This window comes from Oreochromis niloticus, linkage group LG14 (assembly GCF_001858045.2).
Source record: "Oreochromis niloticus isolate F11D_XX linkage group LG14, O_niloticus_UMD_NMBU, whole genome shotgun sequence".
Lineage (NCBI taxonomy): Eukaryota > Metazoa > Chordata > Actinopteri > Cichliformes > Cichlidae > Oreochromis > Oreochromis niloticus.
In genome coordinates this window covers 13,418,874-13,441,101 of record NC_031979.2, presented here as the reverse complement: position 1 = coordinate 13,441,101, position 22,228 = coordinate 13,418,874, and the positions used below count along the sequence as shown (strand labels likewise).

Genomic DNA, 22,228 nt, shown 5'->3' with positions numbered 1-22,228 from the left:
GATCTGGAAGATGACCCTATTTACCCAAAGTAAGCCTGCAGTTCTTCCCAATGCCACCTACAGACAAAGACAACATTGTAAAGCAAATGTTTAATCCAACTCCTGAATAACTTTACCTACTGTAAATTTATTCAAGGGCATGTCTTCACCATCACAAGCAAGGTCATATTTTCCCCTCCTTGGAGGACTTCTAAACATTTCTCTCTGTTCAATTATCAGGGCACTTTGATGGAAAGCACATTGCTTTTAAAGAGAAGGGAAATGAGCAGTGAGTCATAATTGATGCCCCAACACACCCACTGATAATGGATGTCTTTTTATCCTATCCTGTTTCCAACTGCACAACAGCAGTTGAATTGTGTCTCTGGCTGTGAAGGCATCCCAAATAGGTGCATTTGTCTTGGTTCACAAAAATAACATCCTGCACAGTCGCCTCATGCCTCTTCCTTTCCTTTCCCTATATTCTGTAAGACGTAAACTCTGACGCATCACAAAGCACCCCCCCCACACACACACACACACAGACACACACTTCTTGTATTAGAAACTTTTTCACAATTACACTGATTGAAGTTACTTCATCCTCAGCCCGACAATGAATCCAATTCGCTTTCCACTATTCTGTAATTCACGAGAGGCCGCACTAAATTGCTTATTATTCAGGCCACTTTGACATGACCGCAATCACTGCATATGCACACATACATATGTGCCTACAGGCACACACATTTACATATGCAGGCAGCTGCACGCATGCACACACACACACACGCTAAAACGCACGCGCACAGACACACACACACACACACACTGAAACAAACACAAGAGTACACACTTCTATCTACACTTCTAATCTGCTCGTAATGAGGTCAGTGCTCTCATTAGAGCTCAGAGAAAAGAGGGAGGATATGGAAGAGAGAAGAAAGAGGGATGAGAGTAGGGGAGGGCAACAAAGAAAATCCCATGTCATGTTTTCCCAGTGGAGGTCACGGTGTGTGCGTGTGTGTGACTGTGTGAGTGAGTAGCTGTTCAGTTGCAAGACATGTTTCTCCATTTTCTATGTACATTTCTTTAAGTAATGTGTATGACGTCATTTTGACCAAAGTATCTTCATATGTATGTGTATTCTGTTTCTGATATCTCTCGGTGTGTGTGTTTTAACTTACTGGATCCAATACAGGTGTGATGAGCAGGTATTTTCCCCAGAGGAACTGGCGATCTATAGTCCAGGTTTCGCTGTCAGAATAGAACCTTGGGCAAGGAAAAATACATATTAAATTAGGCATCTAAGTCATTATACTGTGTCCAGCCAAAATGTAAGTAAACTACAGCCTGTACATTTTATTTTCCACTTTGTTTTTAGAAAAGCTTTAGGATGTCTATGCTTTGTTACAATTATAAATTTTATATTAACATTAAATTAATGTTCACCCTTTGATTTTTCTAATTTATTAGTTCATGTCTTACTAGATCACGTTTTCCATGTTTTACCCTGGCTGGCTCATTTAAGCTGTGTGGCTACTAATCTCCAGTCGGTTTCTTGCTGTTGAACTCAACAACAACTTGTCACTTGGATGCCATTATGTTTTGTTAATGCCCTTGATGTCTTGTTGAATGGTGAAAAGGATAAATAGTTGTACTTTTGTGCTTTTCGCTATCTGTTTCTCATGTGGTTTCCTAGTTGTCTGATTGCCAAAACATAGGCTAAATTTTCTTGTGCTTGCTATAAAAATAAAACCACTCAAACAGGAGTGTATTCACTGGATTTGGAATTGCTGTCTTGCCAAGGTCTTAGTTTCTGTTGGCATGTTGTCCTTTCATTCATTGCCAGTGACATCACATTTTAGTTTATAGGCCAGGGTTGCCAGGTTTCCGCTACTAGCTTTCAGGCACTTGAAACAACTTTTCACTATGTAAAATTGCTCACTTTTTTTTTTTAGGAAAAAAAGGAAATCAAGGAATTTTTGTTTTTGCCTGTCTTGACAGTTGTTTATACTGTCTATTTCAGTCTTGGTGGGAGTATTTGTGGACAGAGTTACGGTATAGTAGCATCAGGTTGTTTGGATAACCAGCTAGTTATCCAAACAACCTGATGGTAGTCTTTTCCTTGCTCCTAGATACCACCTTCAAAGGTACTGTGACATCACCTATGACCTTGCAGATGATAATGTCACACTCCTCTGTGGCATCAGAATGATGGTAGCGACCAAGACAAATGCCCTATTATTGAATAAACTACTTTGCTTGTATGCAACTAGCACAGTGCCCACTGTCACAGGGATCACAGGGACATCAACAAATATGGATGTCACCGTCGTTGGAGGTTGATTTATCAACTATGTTGTGTGATCTGGTCATTAGGAGGTCACAGCAGTGTAACATCATCTGTGATCTGTCAGATGATGCCAAAGTGACCTAGCTGAGATGAAAAGACAACCACTCATCAGAACGCCCCGATTTAGCACTCCACCTACTCAGGTCTCCAGCAATACACAGTATGAAGTACATGAGAAATACTTTTGGAAGATTTAAGGTTTTGGTGGTTAGGAATATGAGTAGATATTTGTGAAGTGTGTCCACAAGTGAGTTGACGCAACTGCAGTTTGTTTGTGTCTCTGTTTGAATTGATAGCATAACGACTTAACTCAATAGTAGATGGGACTTACTCATGCACAACAGGACGTACAACAGTCTCTCCTGCAGTGTGGGCTTTGTAGAATAGCGTGTAGAGGTAAGGCAGAAGTGTATAACGTATATTCAGGTAATGTTTTGAACTCCGGACCAGTGCTGAGTCAGCACCATATGCAGCTGGATCCTGAGGCTGGAGATAGAAAGATGGAGTAAAGGGATGGGGTTAATGAACAAGAAATAATGGAGAAAATAAAATACATATTTGTCTATTAGGTACTGAAAAAAAATTGGAATGAGATCAGATGACAAAAGAGTGAATATGTTTGACCAAGAGGAGGAAAAAAATCAGTGAAATTAAAGGAAGTGAGTGACAATAAAGCAGTAAAGAGAAGGAATGAGAAAGCGGAAAATTACCATGAGCAAATACACGTTAACCTTATTCATAATGAATAACCACAAAATTACCTTTACATTGGAGCAATCTAAAAGTACAGTTTATAAAGACAAAGAGCTAAAGAAAAAAAATAAATGAAAAAGTGAGAGAAAGAAACAGAGGTATGATGTTAATTTGATGACAGTGGTAAGTGTGGTAAGTGTGAGGGTGATTAGCTGCTTACAGGCTGTGGTCCTCTCATCTGGCTAATCATTTATGCCTCCAGCAACTCTGACAGTCTGATGAAAACTCATTTGTGTGTCTGTGTGTGTGTTTGGACTATCTGTATGGGATGTGATGAGCGCCATGATTAGGGCAAAGCAAAGGTCACACTTTAGCTGTCTTGTTTAGTGGAAATTGTACATCAGATTCATCATCATCATGTCCCTGTCTTCAAGTAAATACTATCACCAACCCCCACCCCAAATGAAAAATGTTGTGGGAGCATCAGTTTTCATGCTTTCAATAGTGTAGAATGATTTTTCGCATAAGCCATTTGTGTTCATCTGTATAAATAGCTCAGTGGCTATATAAGCACTCTTCTAGGCTCAGCAGGCGCCTTCCCTGTGTTTCTCAGTGACATTAAGCCACTGATCTGACCTGTGACATTTAACGTTTTAGCCTGCTTGTTAAATATAAACATAATTTTTACTTTGTTAATATTACCACCTGTTGAAAATCATTGTCACTGAAAATGATTACTGACTCTTTTCTAAACAGTCAGAAAGTTAAGAAAGGCATTCAGTGCTATACTGCAGCTGATGTGGAGAATCACATTACAAACCATATTACAATAACTTTATGTATATCAATATTAATTCCTTTGAATTTCAGTGCATCATTGAGATTGTGAGTAATATTTTATTTCAGACTCAAATGTTGTGTTTTTCAGCAGCTTGCATCCTCAGTGTTAAACACAGATTCAGCTGTACTTGCACCAGTGAGGTGATAATCTCCACGGCTACAAAAGGTGTTTAACTGCTCGGATTTCATAGCACCTATACAATGTTATGGAATGATGTGTATACCCTGCAGTACTTTACACCAAACAGCAAAGTTGTAATATATAGAGTGACAATCTAATATAAGAAATCTGGGAGTACCTTGTAGCCCTCAGCATTGTGGTTCCGACTGAAGGGGTAGAAAGCCCCGACCTGCATCCAGCGACGACACAACTCTTCAGTGGAGTCATCAAAGAAACCACAGACGTCAGCTCCAATCTGAAAAACATTTACAATGACATTTAGCCAGAACTTACAGTATAATTCTGACAACATCCTTAATATTGTTATATCCGAAAAATCAAACAAGAATAACGTTTGACAAACTCTGAGAAAACTTGAACTCGAAAACAAAAGATCTCTAGATTATTAATGTTTCATTATGGCCTGGTTAAAAAATGGTCCAACTGTAAGGTTAGCAAATCTCTTGTAGCACCAGTGTGATAACTGCCTTCATATTTATCTTCTAAAATGCCTCTCTTCATGTTGGCTCCATTTAGTGAGGATTTACTGGCAAACAGTAGATGTGGGTTGTAATCTTTATTTACATTAATTGCTTTCATGGAGTCCAAGAAAGAGACTTCAGTCAAAGGCCAGTCTGCAGAGACTGTTTGCTTTCTATTGTTTACTACCGGCCACATTTTACAACAGCCTCAATGGGAGGGAATCGATCCAAATCCTTTTTCTCCTGCTTTCTCTCCGTCTTTCTCTCTGCGTTCGTGTGAGCGTGTGTCTACTGAGGAACCCAAAATCTGCTTGACACAGTCCCAGCAGGAGAAGTTGGCATGTATATATGACTACCTGATGTGCACAGCTGGAGGCATGTGCGTGCGTGTATTTGCATGTGCACTGGACTCCCTGTCGTTTTCTTACTGCTGTTTGAAATCTGCACACTAGCGATACACACAAGCAAGTACAAGGTCCACTCGGTTACTGGCTAGGAGTGTGTTTTCTGAACGTGGTGTTGTTCCAGGAAAGAAAACTGCTGTTGGTGCAGACATCATTTTAATGGATCTTATTCCAGACACACTTCTTCTTGTCTGCTGTTTGAAATTATGTCTGAGCATACATCCCAATGACAACTAAATCTTCTTTAAAAAAGCAAAAGAGAGAACCATCCAAATGCGAGAAACACATGCTAACTAACAGATTGAGTTCTATGACTGGTTCTGGAGCTCTCTGTAGAGTACAAATGTCCTACATACATAACTTTTAGATTTACCATACACACACATATATATATATATATGTATATATACATGGTAAATCTAAAATATAAATATATATATATATATACATATATATAATATGTTTTCATTCTTCTGTGCGTTGCTAAAGTGAAAATAAAAACTTGAATGGTCACATTTATTTGTCTTATCAAATGATTTTAGCTATTTTAAAAATGATATGACCATTACATGCCCTTCTCTGAATGTTTGCTACTCACATAGGGTATTCCAAAGAGGCCAAACTCTAGCATGCCAGGGATAGCCCATTTTATGTCATTCCAATTGGCACCATTGTCCCCCAGCCAGTGACCTGAATATTTTCCCACACCTGGAAAGGAGGAGCGGGTCAGCAACAGGCTACGGTTTGCTCCAAAAACACGCTGCAGAGCTCTGTGGGAGAGAATTCAAGAAGAAGACAAGCAGATGATACAGTGTCAATAAGATAAAAGGACAATGGGACAAAAAAGAGAGTCAGAGAGAGCACAAGGGAGAAACAGATATCACATGCATATGCACAAACACAAGTGATCAGAGAGAAAGATAGATAGATAACGCAAGGGAGCGTAGCCAGAATTGATTTACCACTACACATTAATATTTTATTCAAACAAAATCGAAGCATTATCAATCTCCACGACAATATAAAGCCCTGATGATGTTTACAAAATGTGTCTCCTGCCAGTAATACATTTTAATTAGTAGACTAAGAAAGAAGAAAAGAAATGAGTAGGAAAGATGACAAAAGAATGATGAGCTAGCTTTAATACCAAAACAGTGAGTCAGCAAGCTCACTTCAGGGAGCTTGTATTTCATGGTTTTGAGTGGGCTGTGTCTGTGTATGTGTGTGTGTGTGTGTGTGTGTGTGTGTAACCATATATAGGCAGATTGTTTCTTTCGAATGTAAATGTGGTTACGAGGGTAATGATGTAACTTCGGAGAAGTGACATGAGCAGAGTTTAAACATTAAATAAAAGTTATAAAATATTTGCCACACTGAGGAAAATGTATCACGTGCAAGGCTGCAAAATGGTTTTATGAGATTTTTTTTTCTTTTAATGATTTTTATTGGCATCAGTGCATAGCTCTTATAGCTTATGCACTGATGAGTCAGGATACACTAGCAGAAGAATATTACAGTTTTATATTACTTTATATTACTGACTGCATTGTTAGGAAAATGTGACATCTAGGTTTCTGATACAGATCAGCAGCAACAGTTTCCTTCACCATTATTCTTGATCCACAGTGCTGTCTTAGGTCTACAAATTGTATTAAACCAACCTGTCAAACTGTAACTTTGAATCATGTCTCTTGGTTCTTTAAATGCCGGCTGGCTGGGGCACTTTATTTTATTTTCCCCAGTGTTTTTCTGTCTACTGAGTATCTTGTCTCTAGGAAGAACTCCTACTGCAATGTGTTGGACTGCAGGTAGTGATGATAGGCCTTGTTCTGCTCTCTGGAGGATCAGCAATGAGCTGAGAGACCACTGTAGTAAGAAATTGCAGTAGGCCAAAAAATGGCTCATACACATCTATGCCAAATTCAGCAAGGTTGCTGAGCAGAACAAGAACTACTGTAGTTCAAGACAATGGAATTGGAGCCCTTCAACAGCATTCAGATAAGGAAATAAGATGGACAAATGCTAACTGGCTAGCAAGTATAAAACATTAAGACTAATAAACTTGCATATGGCGAAGCACGTTTTTATCCCTCCTCAACAGATTGCCAGCACCGACTATATACTTAATGCTCCTTTCTAAGTTTGTGCACATAATGGGCCATTAACCTGTTTCAGCACCAGACTCCATTGAGAAATTCATTCAAACATACTGTAAGCTAGACTCATTAAAACAAGTTTTTGGATTTAACACACTGAAATCAAGTCAACTGCTCTGGACTTTAGCACAGTGGCTCAGTAACATCTGATTCTACAACTCTTGATTTACAAAATTATGTATATTACATTATTTTCACACTGTGTATTTTGAGTTTCCCAGAGTCTCACTATACTGAATGGGTGGCAGAAAGTTGGCCTTCGTAGCACAACCTGAACTCTTCCTGTCATTGATTATTGATGTACTCACTTTTCACTAGCCAGCACCATAGAGTAGGCGTACAGACTGTGGACATCATAATGGTTTCCCCAAGACTGCTTGGCATCCATACACAGAGTCTTACTGTACATCAAGTTGTCAAGAATGTCTGAGGGAGAAAAAAGATAAAGGAGTGAAGAGATGGAACAAGGGGTGAGGAGGCATGAAGAGAATATGAAAAAACAGTGATGGTGTTGAGATGAAGTAAAAGGACAGAAAGAATGAGATAGACATTGATGTATACTCCTATAGGATGTGAGAGCCATGAGGAAATGAGAGAAAAGAGAGCAATACAGGAAGATGACTAAGGAGGAGGGCAATAACAAGGATGGCATCAGGGGAGTGTGCCTTTTCCAGTTATGATCATCCTATCTGGGACACAGTCAGAATAAAAGACATGGCAGAAGAGTCATTTTCAAAATTCTTCTTAAGGGATCTACTATTCTAGATGAGCTTTCTAGAAAACCATCTAGGACACACTGTGCATGTACGATGACAATAAAGGGCTTTTCTATTACTATTTGTGCTAGTGTGGCTAATTTATCAAGTTGTGTACAATATTTGGGCGATGACCTGCATTTCTATGGTATCCTTTGTTTCTTTGTATTAAATGTATGCCAGTATGACTAGTTTTCACAGAAAAGGCAGAAAATGGGGAAAAAATGAAAATCATTCAAAGGCCAAATGTTAAAACCTCCATCTTTTATTGACATGTGCCCATTTTGAATTAGTTAGCCACAAAATAAATAAATAATTGACTTAATTAATAATAATACTAATAATAATAGATTACTAATTTAAAATTATTATAATTAATTATAACTGCAGAGTTTAGTTGCCATAGTAAATTATTTCCTACTCTTTCTTGAAATATAATTTCTACAGATCAACAGTTCAGGGCCTCTTCTTTGGTATTTTAGTAGCATAATATTCAGTTTGCATTTTCTTGAGTTATATTTCAAATGACTGCCCAGCTTCTTCTGGATTTCTTTTTTTTTTCTTTTAAAAGCCACAATTTGCAGCTATAAGAACAGTTAAGTACGTGAAATGTTTAGCATGACCATGGCTCAGAACATAAAAAACAACATCTCTTACTTGGAATGAATGGAGGGTAGTTTAGGTTGTTTGAAGCACAGCCCTTTGCTGATCCTTGCTTGAAATTAGAGACCTCATTCATGTCCTGCAAGGACATACAGTAGATTTCAGTAAGATGACTTTTGTTTTGTTTAAAGACGGTTATGAAGTCATTTTTTTTATGTTTGTTAAGTTAAGAAAATTCTTGTTATTAGTGCTCTTTCTTGGCCCTTGGCCATTTTGACAATTTTCGGTCAGGACCCAACTATTCATACCTTCGTTTTCTGTATTCAAAACTGACTTACAATCCAAAGTGCATCATGTTTGACCTCCCTGTAGAATCGCTCATACTCATCCACCCACCAATCTATGCAGGCTTGGCTGGTGTAATCTGGAAATACAGCCTCTCCTGGCCACACCTTTGAGGGAGAGAATGTGAGAAAAAAAAACCTTGACTAGTCTACATTAGTTAACATCACTCACAGTTTTCAATTTTGGTTCTGTGTAGGTGTAAGTACAAATTTTTTTTATTTATGTTCTCATTTTTTATGCACTTAACATATATGGATGTGAAACATGGCTGAAACAAATCAGCAATTTAGTCTGCAAAATAATCTATATCAACATAACACAACATCACCAGTCAACATAACAGGGCACGATCATTCAAAATTATGAGCTCTGCAAGAAAAATATAAATGTTCCTATGTAGATGTTGCGGGACCAGCTTAGGGATGTGGCAATGACAGAAAATAGAGGACAGATGAAATACAGGAGAAGAGGGATTGATGAGAGAGAGCTGGCTAAGGAGAAAAGGGATAAAGAGACAAATGAGTTGAGGAAGAGTAGAGAGGAGAGGAGAAATCGATAATGCAATAGAAATCTCCAGACGTGACTGTGTGTTAGAAGTCATCCTTAATGACATGTATTGAGAAAAATGATTAATCCACTGAGAAAGGCAGAGGTTTTGTGCGTTTGTGTGTGTATGTTTGTGTGTGTGTATGTGGCTGTATGTCTGTATGTGAACACTCTTGAAGAGCACAGTAGATATTAAATCTCAAGGTTGCTCCACTCTAGCTATCTTTTACCTTTACTTCCATGGGCAATAACTTTACAACCTAGTTTTCAGCAAAGACATGAATCATACTTATGTACGCTCATGTGCTTGCAGACACGCACACAGACACCTACACAGACACCCACACACACACACACACACACACACACACACACACACACACACACAAAGATTTATAGGCAGATGTTTTTGGCAGATGGTCAGAAATCCAAGGTCAAAGCTTATTGATAGTCCCTTGCAGATGCTTTCCCTTGCATCTTTTTTTGAGCCCTTCCTTCCTTCAAGACCAGATTTTGTCATCTCCAGCTGTGTACTAATACTGACAACAGGATAAGTAAAGTGCTGTCATTTGTAGCTGCATATCTCACTGTTTCTTTTACTGTTTTTATGGTCTTTTGTCTGTCAGTCTGTCTCTCGAAGTTGTTATCCACCTGTCTCTCTTCTCTTCTACCTCTATCAGTCCCTCTGCCTACCTTCTTTCCAAAGTCTCTTTCTACCTCTCATATCGTCTACCCCCTCCTTTTTGTCTGTATCTGATAACCTATCTATTTTGTCTCTTCTGTCTCTTTGCTTCCTGTGTATGTCTCTGTCACCATGCCACTCAGTAAGACAGCCAGTCTGTTTCCCTTTACATTTTCATCTAATCTATTATTTGTGTCTCTCTGTCTGTCTGCACATACCCCTTTCTCTGTGCATGTTTCTGTCTACAGTTAAACCTTCCTTTAAATCCACATAGGTTTCTTTTAGCTCTCCCCACTGCCCCTTTTTAACTCTCATCTATCTTTACTTTTGTGGTATGAACAGAAATGTCCACCTTTTTGAATGAGGTCCTGCTATGATTTTACTCAGGCACTCCAACATGGGTGCCACCAGGAAAAGCTTTTATCTACATATTTCTCAGCAATTATTATCTATTTTAAAAGCAGAATATATACCAGGTCTGTTTCTGTGCCTACCTGATTACAGAGGCAGCAACAGCAGAGTTTGTTGGCAGAGACACTTGAATGTTCACAATGAGAATACATAGAACTGCATATGTAAATAACCTGCAAACAAGTATGACCACACGTGTGCAGAAACAAACCACAAATTACAACAAAGAGTTTTATTTAACCCACACAGCTGGATGCACATAAATGAACACGGGGACTATGGGTCTTTTCTTTCTACCTTCCTCTGTCTTTCTCGCCATTACACATTCACACACAGGCCTACACACACACACACACACGCACACACACGCACAGACCCATGGCTAATGTGTGATGTGGTGATGCAGAACTTTTTAAGATTAAGCACTAATGCAGAATCAATGCATATGTTTGACCTGTTATAAACAGGATGAAAAAACTATTAACAGTGGGGCAGGGTCTCGCTGTGTGCATAATCAAAAGCAACACTAAAGAAAGTATTGGAGCAACACATTTTTCTCCCCACTTCCACTCTCTTTTTTAAAAAATGTCCTCAGCGGGGGAAAGGATCTCTCAATGAATATATTTATGTTCTATGATTGCTCTACGGAATATTATTTTTTCACGAGAACAAAGCTGTGACCTTGCATCAAATATCAGCTGATTGTGTCAGTAATATATGCAGTCCTATAAAGAGCTATGTGTGCTATTATTGCTTCAATAGAAATTAAGAGGATAAGTAGCAGGAAGGTGCTACTAATCAACAGAGCTACAAACTATAGATGAAGTAGAGATATTTGTACTGCTTACATTTTCAAAAAAGATTCATTACCTCTAGGGGAGGTATGGATTATTTTGCATCATTGCGTGCCTTCCAGGAATCAAACCAGACTGAATCTATATAGTTGGAACTGTACCACACACAACCCCATTGGTATATCCACTGGTGCTTATATTTAGTTTTTCACATGGCTGCATAAAGTCCTTTATTTTTCACAACTGTTTTAAATTGTTCATAAAAGTTTATATAGTAAAATAAAAGTTTATATAGTTATAGTTCACATAATTTTGTTAATTTTATCATTAAGTTAACCCTTTATGAGTCCCCCAAGGTTAAATAAATAACAGACTATGATGAGTCATTTGGATGCCAGTCAAACTGTTTGACTGTCTGATTTAATCAAAATCTGTTATGCTTTTTTATGTTTTGGGTTAAGCAGCTGAAAGGTTTGAAAGGCTTTAGCTTAAAAAGCCAAGTTTGATAACTGAAAGAATATGCTAATATTTAACCTCTGATTTCATAAGCCTTAAAAGTAGCGGACTCTAAACTGTTTGAAAATAGTTCCCATTCATTCCTGTGTTTAATTTTGATTGAAAGCACAGTTGAAGTTTCAAAGTTAATTAAGTAATTTTCTTTTTAAGTGAGTTTCCTCTTGTTTGTTGTGTGCATGTAATTCATTAAATTAGGTTTGTGCACAAATGTGGCTCACCTCTCCTATTAGAGGAGTTACTCCATCTGATTCAGTGACCCAAGCATTCTTCGCAGTTCCACGGTCATAGGACTCATACGGAGCATCCCCGACCCTCTTACTGGTGGCTATTGCTGGATCCTGTCATAATAATATAAGTTGAAAACAAATCAGTAAATGCATAAAAATTTACACAGCACCACTGGCATGATTTTGAATTGAAACATCAGATATTTGTTGTATCTGATGTTACAAAAATTGTGTACTGTATTATTGTATCGTTACACATTATATACAGAACTCACATCACAAAATTGCTTGTAATACAAGAATAAGTTCATTTTGTAATATTTGTTAACATGTCCATTACACAAATTATTTTGTGCACAGCAAAGTATTTCTTACCAGGATAAGGATATATCTCTGCCCCTTCTCATGGAGGTATTCAGCAAACTGTGGAAGTTCTGCAAACTTAACCTTGTCATAGGTGAAATCTTTTTTATCCTCCATGTAGTCTATGTCAGTATATTGAATGTCCTGCATAGGGTAAGAAAAATGCTGCATTGGTATGTTATGTGCATGTAACTTTTACTTCAGAAGTTATATAGGCTAGCATAGCCAAAATCTTTGTGTTTAACAAAAAGCTGTAAATCTAATAGCATATGAAGTTAATTTGCCAAGTTTTATAAATGCATTAACCTTTGTGAGTTAATTTCAAATGGGTTTTAGAAATGGGCATTAGATATTCAAAGCTTCTTTTGAAATACAAAAATTTTGGCATGGCTTCTGTTTATTAAAATCACATTTGCATCTTGGATTGCAGTGTAATACATTCCAAATTTCTCATAATGCCTCTTAAATGTACCCACTCGTGTTTTTTTTTTTCTTTTTGTGCTTAACTTTGGCACATCTGCTAAAAAAAAAAGCATTACTTAAATGTGTCTTTCACACTGTATATTTTCATCTTAACATAGCTAGCAAAAGAAATATTCAACATCTGCATAGTCTTACTAACAGAAAGACCTCTGATGGACTTTTGGAGACCTAATGTGAGTGCAAACAACTTTGCTAATGTGCTGCTAAACCTTGGGAGGACAATAGCAATGTTAACACAGTCTTCTTTTTTTTGCCAGGGTGTGACTTTATGCTTGCTCTCTGTCTGTTGCCTGCCAAAATCTACTTCATATCGATGGAGCAGATGGTTTGGAAGGCTCTGCCAGATCCTTCCTCTAATGGTAATCAGCTCCAGACATATTAGGGAGAATGTGATAATACCCTCTGTGGTCTATCTAATGGTTATCAAACATGTCCCTGAGTACAGCCGGAGAGAAACCAGCTGCATCCTAATGTCTTTGGATATGAAAAAAGAGATTGGAGATTATAAGAGTGAAATATTGAGATGGGTTGGAAATTTGTTTGCATTTGAACGTTAGATAAGACAGAGTTCAAGTGACATCCTCGACTGTTGCCATCACTGCTGAGTTGTGATAGAGTTAAAATGTTTCATTGGGACACATAAAGAACATGGATAGGAGTCTACCGTAGTAATTAAAGACAAAAATGTACAGCATTGCAAAAGACTTGGTATCGAAAAGACACTTTACAGTTACCTCTCATGGCTCGACAAAGATAAGCAGTAGGGCTCATTCCAAAGAAAATGTCAACTAGAATTGATATTTACCAAATGTCTCAGAAAGGAATAGGCACTGGAGTAGTTTTAGCATTCAGTTCAGCGTGAATGAGATAATGAAAGGAAGTCGATCGATTGATCTTTGATCGCCACTAACATTCAGTGACGTTTGAAAAATAGTGATCCCAGGATTGAACCTATACAGCCCAGCAGACTCGCCATTATTTGACAGAAAGCTGGATTACCCTGTGTAAGCTAAAGGCCATCCCTATCATTCTGTCTGTCTGCCGAATTCCTGTTTCAACCTTCGTATCACGTCTCCACAGATAGTGTAGTGGTTAAGGCTCTTGCCTCCGGAACCACACAGTGGTGCATGAGTGCTTCAAATTTAACAAGGGGTGCACAAGGTGAAGTATCGATTCCCCACATTCCCCCACCTCTGAAAGCTTTACAATTGTGGTAGTAGCCAAAGGAATCCCTCTCTGTAAAAAGCACGCATTGCCACTACATTTCACACACAGTTTTAAAATGCATGTTTTCTAAGGAAGAAACAAAGAAGAAGGAAGAAGTAAAAGGCCAGGTGATGTCAGTGACACCAAGTCACATGTTTTCAGTTTCCAGAATGTTCATCATGACCACATGGTCAGTAACAGGGGTATGTAAATGGACCCTACATTTATTACATATAATGCATGATATTGTGATATAATGGAGGTAAAATATGTAAGCAAAGTTGTTCAACATGTTATCAAAATATGTTCACAGATGTTTATGGGGGCGGCAGTAGCTCTGATAGCAATTTTAGATAGTCTGAAGAAAATGTTTTTCTAAAATATGTATGTTAAAGAAAGACAAATAAGGAATAAAAACCAAGCAGACACAATCTTACATATGGAAGATCCACAGCACGGTTCCTCTCCACTGTTTCCTTGACTATACTGAGGTTGCCGTAGTTCCACCGAGAAAGCTGGAATCCCAGTGACCAGTAGGCAGGAATGACAGGCTTGCCAATGAGCTGAAAAGCACGATTGGAAATACTTTTATTGCGATTACCACGTCAAGGCAACACAAAAACCACTTTACCCAACAGTATTAACCAGAAAACCTGCCAGACATATTTTTGAATTTAGAAAATCACCTCGAGGAATTCATGCACCACTTGCTCTGGTGTGTCACCAAAGAAAATGTAGAAGTCAAGCACCCCTCCAATTGTCCTGTAGGTCACAGCTGGGGCGGGCTGCAGTGTCACGTCTGGTGAAAACACAGAGACAAAACGTATCAGTATCAGTATTAAGTTTAAAAAAATAAATTACAACCCCAAATTTATTGTGAGCCATTGTGTACCACCAATCCTCTGTTTTGATAAAACAACTTTTTTGTTGTTTTAATTCTTTAGAGAATTATTACTTTAGATCTAAACACAATTGTATATGGAGGACGTATCAGTCAGTTCCTATGGAAATAAATATATTAAAAAAACTGTAAGTATAAGCAACAGAAACATGTCAGTGGGCATCACTAATGCTTTCAGTCATCTCCTTCTCAGAATAAAACAGTCATGAAATATTCTCTTTGATTTGTCAGCACAATTCTTTGATTGATGCAACAGTAGCTCCTTTTGTGTTGGGGGATGAGGATTAACTGGTGGTTCTTATGGCCTCGAACCATTTAGAGATGATTTTCTTGTCCTGATGTTTCATGTATCAGTATAAACATATGGTATGTTTGTACTTTTTTGGCGGTATGTATGAGAGTGCTTGTGCACATAGATTCTGTAGTTTTTAAACACAGTGCTTCTCAAATGTGTGTTTATGTGTGTGTGTGCATTTCTTTGCATGCTCGAACCCACGTGTATTTGCTTTTATCCACGTACCAGCAAGTGTTCTTGCATTTGTGTTAGTGTATCTTTACCCATAGCATTGCTGTTCAGGAGAAAGACCCCAAATGACTTCCCACTCTCATCTTCCAGACAGAGGAAAAAGGGATAGTGTCCATAGAGGTTATGTGTTCCCTGTAGAGAAGACAGGAGGAGACAAATAAATATAGGGTATTGGTGCCTTGTGGGACCACCATGAGGGAGACTTACTGAAACTAAGGGGGTGCCTACACGGCATAATCAGCTTACAAGGCATTCAATTATAAGCCTTTTGCAAAGGCAAATGCACATGTAAGACACACATGTAAACATGCACAACCAAGCAGGCCTGATATGAGCAGGCCTAATTTTAAGCACATATGTCTGTGTGTGTGTGTGTGTGTGTGTGTGTGTGTGTGTGTGTGTGTGTGTGTGTGTGTGTGTGTGTTGTCTTTACCCCATTAGGAAAAGAATCTCTTGTGAAAATTGGCCAGGTTCTCCAGTTTGTGTCATGGCGATATTGCCTATGGACATGCTCCCCCAGGCCATAAATATTATGGGATGGGAGCTTAGCAGACAGCTGTATGTACTGGTCTTCAAACACAATTGGAGCCATTCTAGTGTCAAACCTGAATGTAACCAGAAAAAAAAGTGCAGTTAAGTAGGAAGTGAAGAGACACACTGATGCACTGCGATGTGGAATACGGGAGAGCAGATGAGACTGAATATGTGTGAGACACAAAAATAAAGAAAATGAGCATGAGATGGAGCAAGAAGAGAGTGAGAATGAGACGGAGACATTTTGACGAATTGAGTTGCAGAAAAAAAAAAAACAGAGAGAAGACAGGCCATCCCATCAAGCTCTAATATGCCCTCTGGGTAGCATTTCTGTAGTCTTCAAAACAAGACATACACTGGTTGATGAAATACCCAGCCTGCTGAACTTTCAAACAGCTGTCAGATATTACAAGTAAAGGTTTTAAATGAAGTAAATATATGATTTTATTTTCCTTTAACATCTTCATTTGACATCTTAACCTTAATAGTAACCCTATTAACACTATAAAGTAAATAAATAACAGATCTCAGTGGAATTTAATGCCCTAATAAATACCTTTGGTAACTTGTTGCAATTTTTATGATTTACAAGTAAAATTGTTATCACTGTATTTTATGGACTTTTTACAGGTCATGGCCTGTTTATTCTCATATTCTTATCAAACTATAATTACATTATAACAGTTTAGATCCTGGTAAACATACCATGTGCTTGAAAAACCCCAGAGTGGTAGCCTTTGTGGCTATGCTTCACCCACAGTGCCAAAAGGATCAATTTGATTGCTAAATCACAAATAACCTTCATCTACTTATCTTTAAACGTATCTTTAAAAGAATTTAAAGCCCTGCGGCTAAAGGTTGTGTCCAGTGTTGAGAACGACAAATGCGGCTTTATAAGCAGGTCAAACCAACGCCTTTTAATTTTATGTAACTGTGACTATAACTTTAATTATCTTTCATTATTTCTTTTTTGTAAGTAAAGAGTGTCAAACCATAATAATTTATTGACTTTTTTCTGACAGAAACATAATTTTCTTATAAGTGAACTGATTCAACAATGAAATAAAGCCAATAAAAGACAAAACACTGAAAGCAAAGGATTAGATTAAATGACTGTTGTACATGTTTTGTCATTTTGAAATGTGCTGGCATGTCTGAGCAATATGAATTCTCTATTGGCAATATAACTTCAGTTTCACCAGTTTCTGCCAAGAGCAAAGATAAACTACAGGAGTGTAAACTATCGTTATCAGTATTTTAGAGCACCGGGATTATTCTAAGTATTGAACATTTGCAGTCAAATAAAGCAATCCCTGTACACTGTAGAGAGTTTGAATGAGAAAAAAAAATAAACCTATTTTTTTCATGAAATAACTGTGGACATGGCCTCTGTCTACCATCTATTTTTCATACCAACTGAATTTATTAAAATAAATATATTCCCACATTGAACAAAATGATTAAAACTTCCTTTTAACCCTTTCAGACAAATGATTAATAATTAGCAGGAGGCCATAAACAGTATTTGTTATCAAACGACTGTACAAAGGGCGCATTGACTGGTGCTGGGTTATAAATGTCATTATCGTTACATCAAGACAGACTGATAAGCTGCAGTGATACCTATATTGATAGCATCCACACAATTCCAACCTCTACTATAAATTAAACATTTCCAAAGGTTATTTAACTTTCATTTTCCCTGTAAATAAATCCACATTTACCTAGTAGGGAAATTTGTCATGCACCATAAAAGCCAATAATGATGTACAAAACACCATTAGGAGTAATGTATGCAATTGCTGTTTTGCTCTATTTATCTGTATTTGTCTGTCCTGTGGAGAAGCTGGTCACTGTGATGTCACACAGGGGCAACTTAGCATGTACTGAATCAATATGAAAATAATGACTTATTGTTTGAGAAGCTGTCTTGTAACATGTAATGGTGTCACCTGCCATTTTTGCATGACAATGAGTTGATGTGCTGCTGAGGCCACCTTTGTGGCTTTCTTACACATCTGCTTCAAATGATACACATAATCTGTGGTTCCAAATGTCCAGCGTCAAATGTCTAAGGGGACAGTTTTGAGAAGTAATAATTGTAATTCTAAATAAATATTTAGCAAGTCAATTTATCTTATATTAAAATTTCAGTACCATGGCATCTTAACGTTATTATGAAAAATCTCCTCGACACTATGCAATCCCCTGCTGCTATACATGCTTTAACTCAGGAATGCTCTCATCCCTCTTTACTAGTGAAACCATAGTATATAAAAATGTATAAAGTACATAAGAAATTATAATATTGTGTTTTTTAATGAATACACACAATTTGTGTAGTCTGATCTTTTTTGTATATCTAATCTGAAACAACACATATACATGGTATATACACACAATGGGCACTTACACAACTTTTTGGTTCTCCTCTCTGCGTACAGTAAGGCCAAAGGGTTTCTGTGTGATTTGCAGTGTGTTGTTGATGGGACTGGATGGGGTAGGTTTGAGGCTGAGGATGTGCTCATGGGGGACCTCAAACCTCTTATTGTTGGGATCATAGATCTGAGGTATAGGAAACAGTGATTTTAGGCAGTGAGACAGAACTCTTGCTGTCTTAGTAATAATCAGTTGTGTATATTTCTGCTTTCATCTTCATTCTCAACAGCTTTTATATTAAAGATCCTTTGATTAAACTGCTTCTTAAATTAATGAAATATATCTCACAAGTTCTTACTTTGCGGTAAAATCTGGCTCTGCAAACATCTATACAAGAATATTAAGCTAGAATAGTGTCAATGTTCACCTTAAATCTGAGTCGATTCTTTGTCTGCATTTCTGCATCAATTGCCAGTTCTTTTATGTGTTGACCAAATAAAGATGGAGATTCCATTCTTGTCAGTTTTGCCTTGATAGCTGCAAAAATAAACAGATGACAGTAAGATGGCAAGAAGTTTAATATATCATCCACATTATACAATTTACATAATGTAAATATTTACATAATGTACAAATCAGTTATGTAAGAAACATATGTTTAAAAAAAACAGCAAAACAATGTTTCAATTTAGTTTTCTTATATTCTATTATATAGAGAAACTGTGTGAGCAAACATTCTTCAGGGTCAGTCGTTCGATCCTCAGGTGTAGCAACACATTAAAATCTTCGCGTGAACATATTTAAATTTATTTAAACAACATGTATTGTCAACTTCTTTTACCTTCATGATAAAAGGGTACAGAGTACTTAGTTGGCTCTGATGTACTAATTTGCATAGTATCCTTAAGCAATACCTTTGCCAAATGGATGTCAAAATGTTTGATGACATTTTAAATTAGATATGGATAAAAAAAAAGAAAAAGAGGAATGCTTTCATTTTTATGTGTAGGTTCAATTCCCAACGCATAAAAATCTCAGGCTGGGCATGACATGATTGTTTTTGAATATTCCGCTCAGTCCAAGCACATGCAGACATTAGTACGTCTTTCTATTTATGTGCATATTTTTATCAGTTAGTGAGCACATGACTCTGAATTAAAGAATACAGAGGGGGTTTAAGGTTTTACCATAAGAGTTTGGTGTCTCCTGTGATTCCACAGTATATCCATAGTTGGTGGGGAAGAAACACCAGGGAACATTACTCTCATCTCGTGGACTCCAACAACATCCACGTTCCTGACATTTCTCCTGTTAAGAGTATTGTTGCCAACATAATTATCTGTAGTGTCATTACTGTTACTATTAGAAGTGTTTTTGTCACAATTGCAAATGCTTAAATTGTATAAATAATATTTATTTATAAAGTAATAAATAAACAAAATGTACACATTACAATCTAAGAAATGACTGTACCTGTGAACCTCCAGAATCAGGGAAGCAATCTACTCTCTCACCCAGAGGCATGCTGGGACATGTTGGAACAAATGTATCTGTAATTTCTGAGAAAAGAACAACACAACTAAGTCTAAATTATAAAGGGTAATCCTTGTAACTTTACAAAGGGACATTAGTGTGACGATTATTCTCTGGTTTAGAAATGATAGTCACGTGAGTAAAGAAAGAAGTAATTTTATGTTGCTTAAAACTTAAGTACCATTACTTCAAAGTTAGATGTGTATTTCTCTGTGGTCCACCTACCTTCTTTCACACCAGATTGTCCCGTGGCAAACAGAACTATGAATGCGATTGATATCACAGTCATAATCACAAACATCACCATTAACATCACCTCCAACTTTGAGAAGTGTTTTTTCACCATCTAACAGAGAAGAAATGCACAAGAACAAAATATCCATATGTACACAGTGATTACAAAGGCCAGCATCATTAACACTCGTTAATGATAGCAAGTTTACTAAAGGCAAGGTCTCAGAGGTAAAAAAAAACCTTTAGCTGCTTAATGATGCCCATTGGCAGGAGGCACACTCACAGACGTGCAAAAAATAAAAATAAATAAAAACATATTTAACACACACATGCATTTTCCTTCCATTAACCTTGAAATTTTGGCAAAAAGTCTTACAAAGGTGGGATATGTATTAAATCCAGTGAAATAAAATCATACAGTTAAGACAGAAGGAGAGTGGAGTGAGACTGAAAAAGAGAATCTGAAAAGGGAAGATGTCCAACAGGCTTAGCTTACTCTCTGCAAAGGCACCCATCATACAGCTCAAGCAATTAGGCTTCACTCCAGTGTAGTCTACTCTTGTAGACAAAAACAAGGTGAATATCTGGACGGTGTGTGTGTGTGTGTGGCTGTGTGTCTGTTTGGGTGTGTGAGAAGCTTATAGCTATCCTGTTTAATGTGCTGTGAAGAGCAGGTGAGGGCGTAGAGAGAGACAGAGAGCCAAATGTCTGCATGCCCCTGTGTGTTAGCAATCAGCTGCACATCATAGAGAAACACTGAAAAGCACCTGCAAACATGCAATGTAAGACAGAGAAAAACATACACAAACATAGTGAATGTTTCAAAGAACAAATTCTTTAGGCACTCTACTCCTCCATTTAGCTTCCACTAAATACCTAAAAGTAGCTTTTACTAAATCTTCCAAAACACAGAAATCCTGAAACTAGATGCGTAACAACACGGTTTTACGGCTGCACTTTTGAGCTTCCCCGAGTACAGCCAGTTTAAAATATTATATTTAAATAGAACTTTTATTAAACTCTGTGACAGACCAGGAGGCAGTTAGCTACCTGTAATTAAGTTTAAGACTAGCATAAAAATATTGTATGTGATGTGCATCTTAACAACGAAAAAAAAAAGAAAAGAAAATCAGCATCAGAGACCCCTGATAAGACATCTGTTCAATGGAACCGCATTGTAATTTACGCTATGCTTTTATGCCACTGGCAAAGACCTTCACATAACCAACATAATCATTAATGCTGTCTTTCTTTGTCCACATTAATGTGGGTATAATTATATAATTTAAGCACCTACAAGCTACAAAATATTTTTTAAAATTAAGAAAATTCCCACTGAACATCAGCTTCTTGTTGGTATGTAGTCATAACAAGAACGATCTTTGAATGTAAAATGTTTTTTTTCTATTTATTAATCATTATTCAGCAAAATCATAATTCCTGCAGTATGATCAAAATACTGTAATATACACTGTAAGGTATTGTTAATAGTTTTTGAGTGAAACCGCCTGCCTCTGTAATCTTACCTTGGCTCTCTTTGGAGGTTGGGGCAAAGTGCTCCCCGTTCAAGAGAGATAGCAGCTTTTCAGTCCACAGGATGTGGAAGTGTTGCACATGGACATGGAGGCTCAGCCCCCCTTACTGTTCCATGAATGGTTGCGTGTTTGTAGGGGTGTGTCTCTGCTGTGTACGTGTGCCTGAAAACCATCTACTGTTTAAAAGAAGAAGTGCAACCCAAAATCCCCTCATCAGGGTGTTAAAATCATTCGTTTATCACGTTCACTGAGTCTGCATGGGTGTGTCTGCATGTTTATGCTTGTATGGTTATAGTTTAACTAAAGATTACTGTGCATTTTCAGTGGTTTACGTAAGATGTGACTTAGGAAGAGTAATCTTTACACCGTTGTTGCTATAGCACTTCAACTCAGTAGTCAACACATGTACAGATTCAAATTCACTCAGTCGGTAGTAGAAAATTGAGGTTTTATACCAGGAAGAAGAAGCTTTTAGGATTGTTAGGGACTTTTAGAACATAGAGTATTATGTAAAGTTTTTAATTTATTAGTAACTAATTGTTTGTGTAAATGTGAGGACATTACTCTCAGGTTATATCAGCTTAG

General features: G+C 37.4%; 1 protein-coding gene across 1 annotated transcript in view; it reads right to left on the bottom strand.

Moving 5' to 3' along the window:
* si (sucrase-isomaltase) overlaps window positions 1-21,945 on the bottom strand; it is a 55,051-nt gene extending 33,106 nt beyond the window's left edge. Inside the window, exons 1-19 of the mRNA XM_003441717.4 lie at window positions 21,635-21,945; window positions 20,100-20,220; window positions 19,815-19,900; window positions 19,529-19,649; window positions 18,769-18,878; window positions 18,376-18,527; window positions 15,862-16,033; window positions 15,461-15,560; window positions 14,688-14,800; window positions 14,439-14,564; window positions 12,325-12,456; window positions 11,941-12,060; window positions 8,767-8,880; window positions 8,483-8,567; window positions 7,379-7,496; window positions 5,513-5,684; window positions 4,168-4,284; window positions 2,667-2,821; window positions 1,167-1,251 (exon numbers count right to left, since the gene is read on the bottom strand). Of these exons, the coding sequence (XP_003441765.1) occupies window positions 1,167-1,251; window positions 2,667-2,821; window positions 4,168-4,284; window positions 5,513-5,684; window positions 7,379-7,496; window positions 8,483-8,567; window positions 8,767-8,880; window positions 11,941-12,060; window positions 12,325-12,456; window positions 14,439-14,564; window positions 14,688-14,800; window positions 15,461-15,560; window positions 15,862-16,033; window positions 18,376-18,527; window positions 18,769-18,878; window positions 19,529-19,649; window positions 19,815-19,900; window positions 20,100-20,220 (2,199 nt within the window). The 5' untranslated portion in view covers window positions 21,635-21,945. The remainder of the gene's footprint in view (window positions 1-1,166; window positions 1,252-2,666; window positions 2,822-4,167; window positions 4,285-5,512; window positions 5,685-7,378; window positions 7,497-8,482; window positions 8,568-8,766; window positions 8,881-11,940; window positions 12,061-12,324; window positions 12,457-14,438; window positions 14,565-14,687; window positions 14,801-15,460; window positions 15,561-15,861; window positions 16,034-18,375; window positions 18,528-18,768; window positions 18,879-19,528; window positions 19,650-19,814; window positions 19,901-20,099; window positions 20,221-21,634) is intronic.
* Window positions 21,946-22,228: the final 283 nt, after the last annotated feature.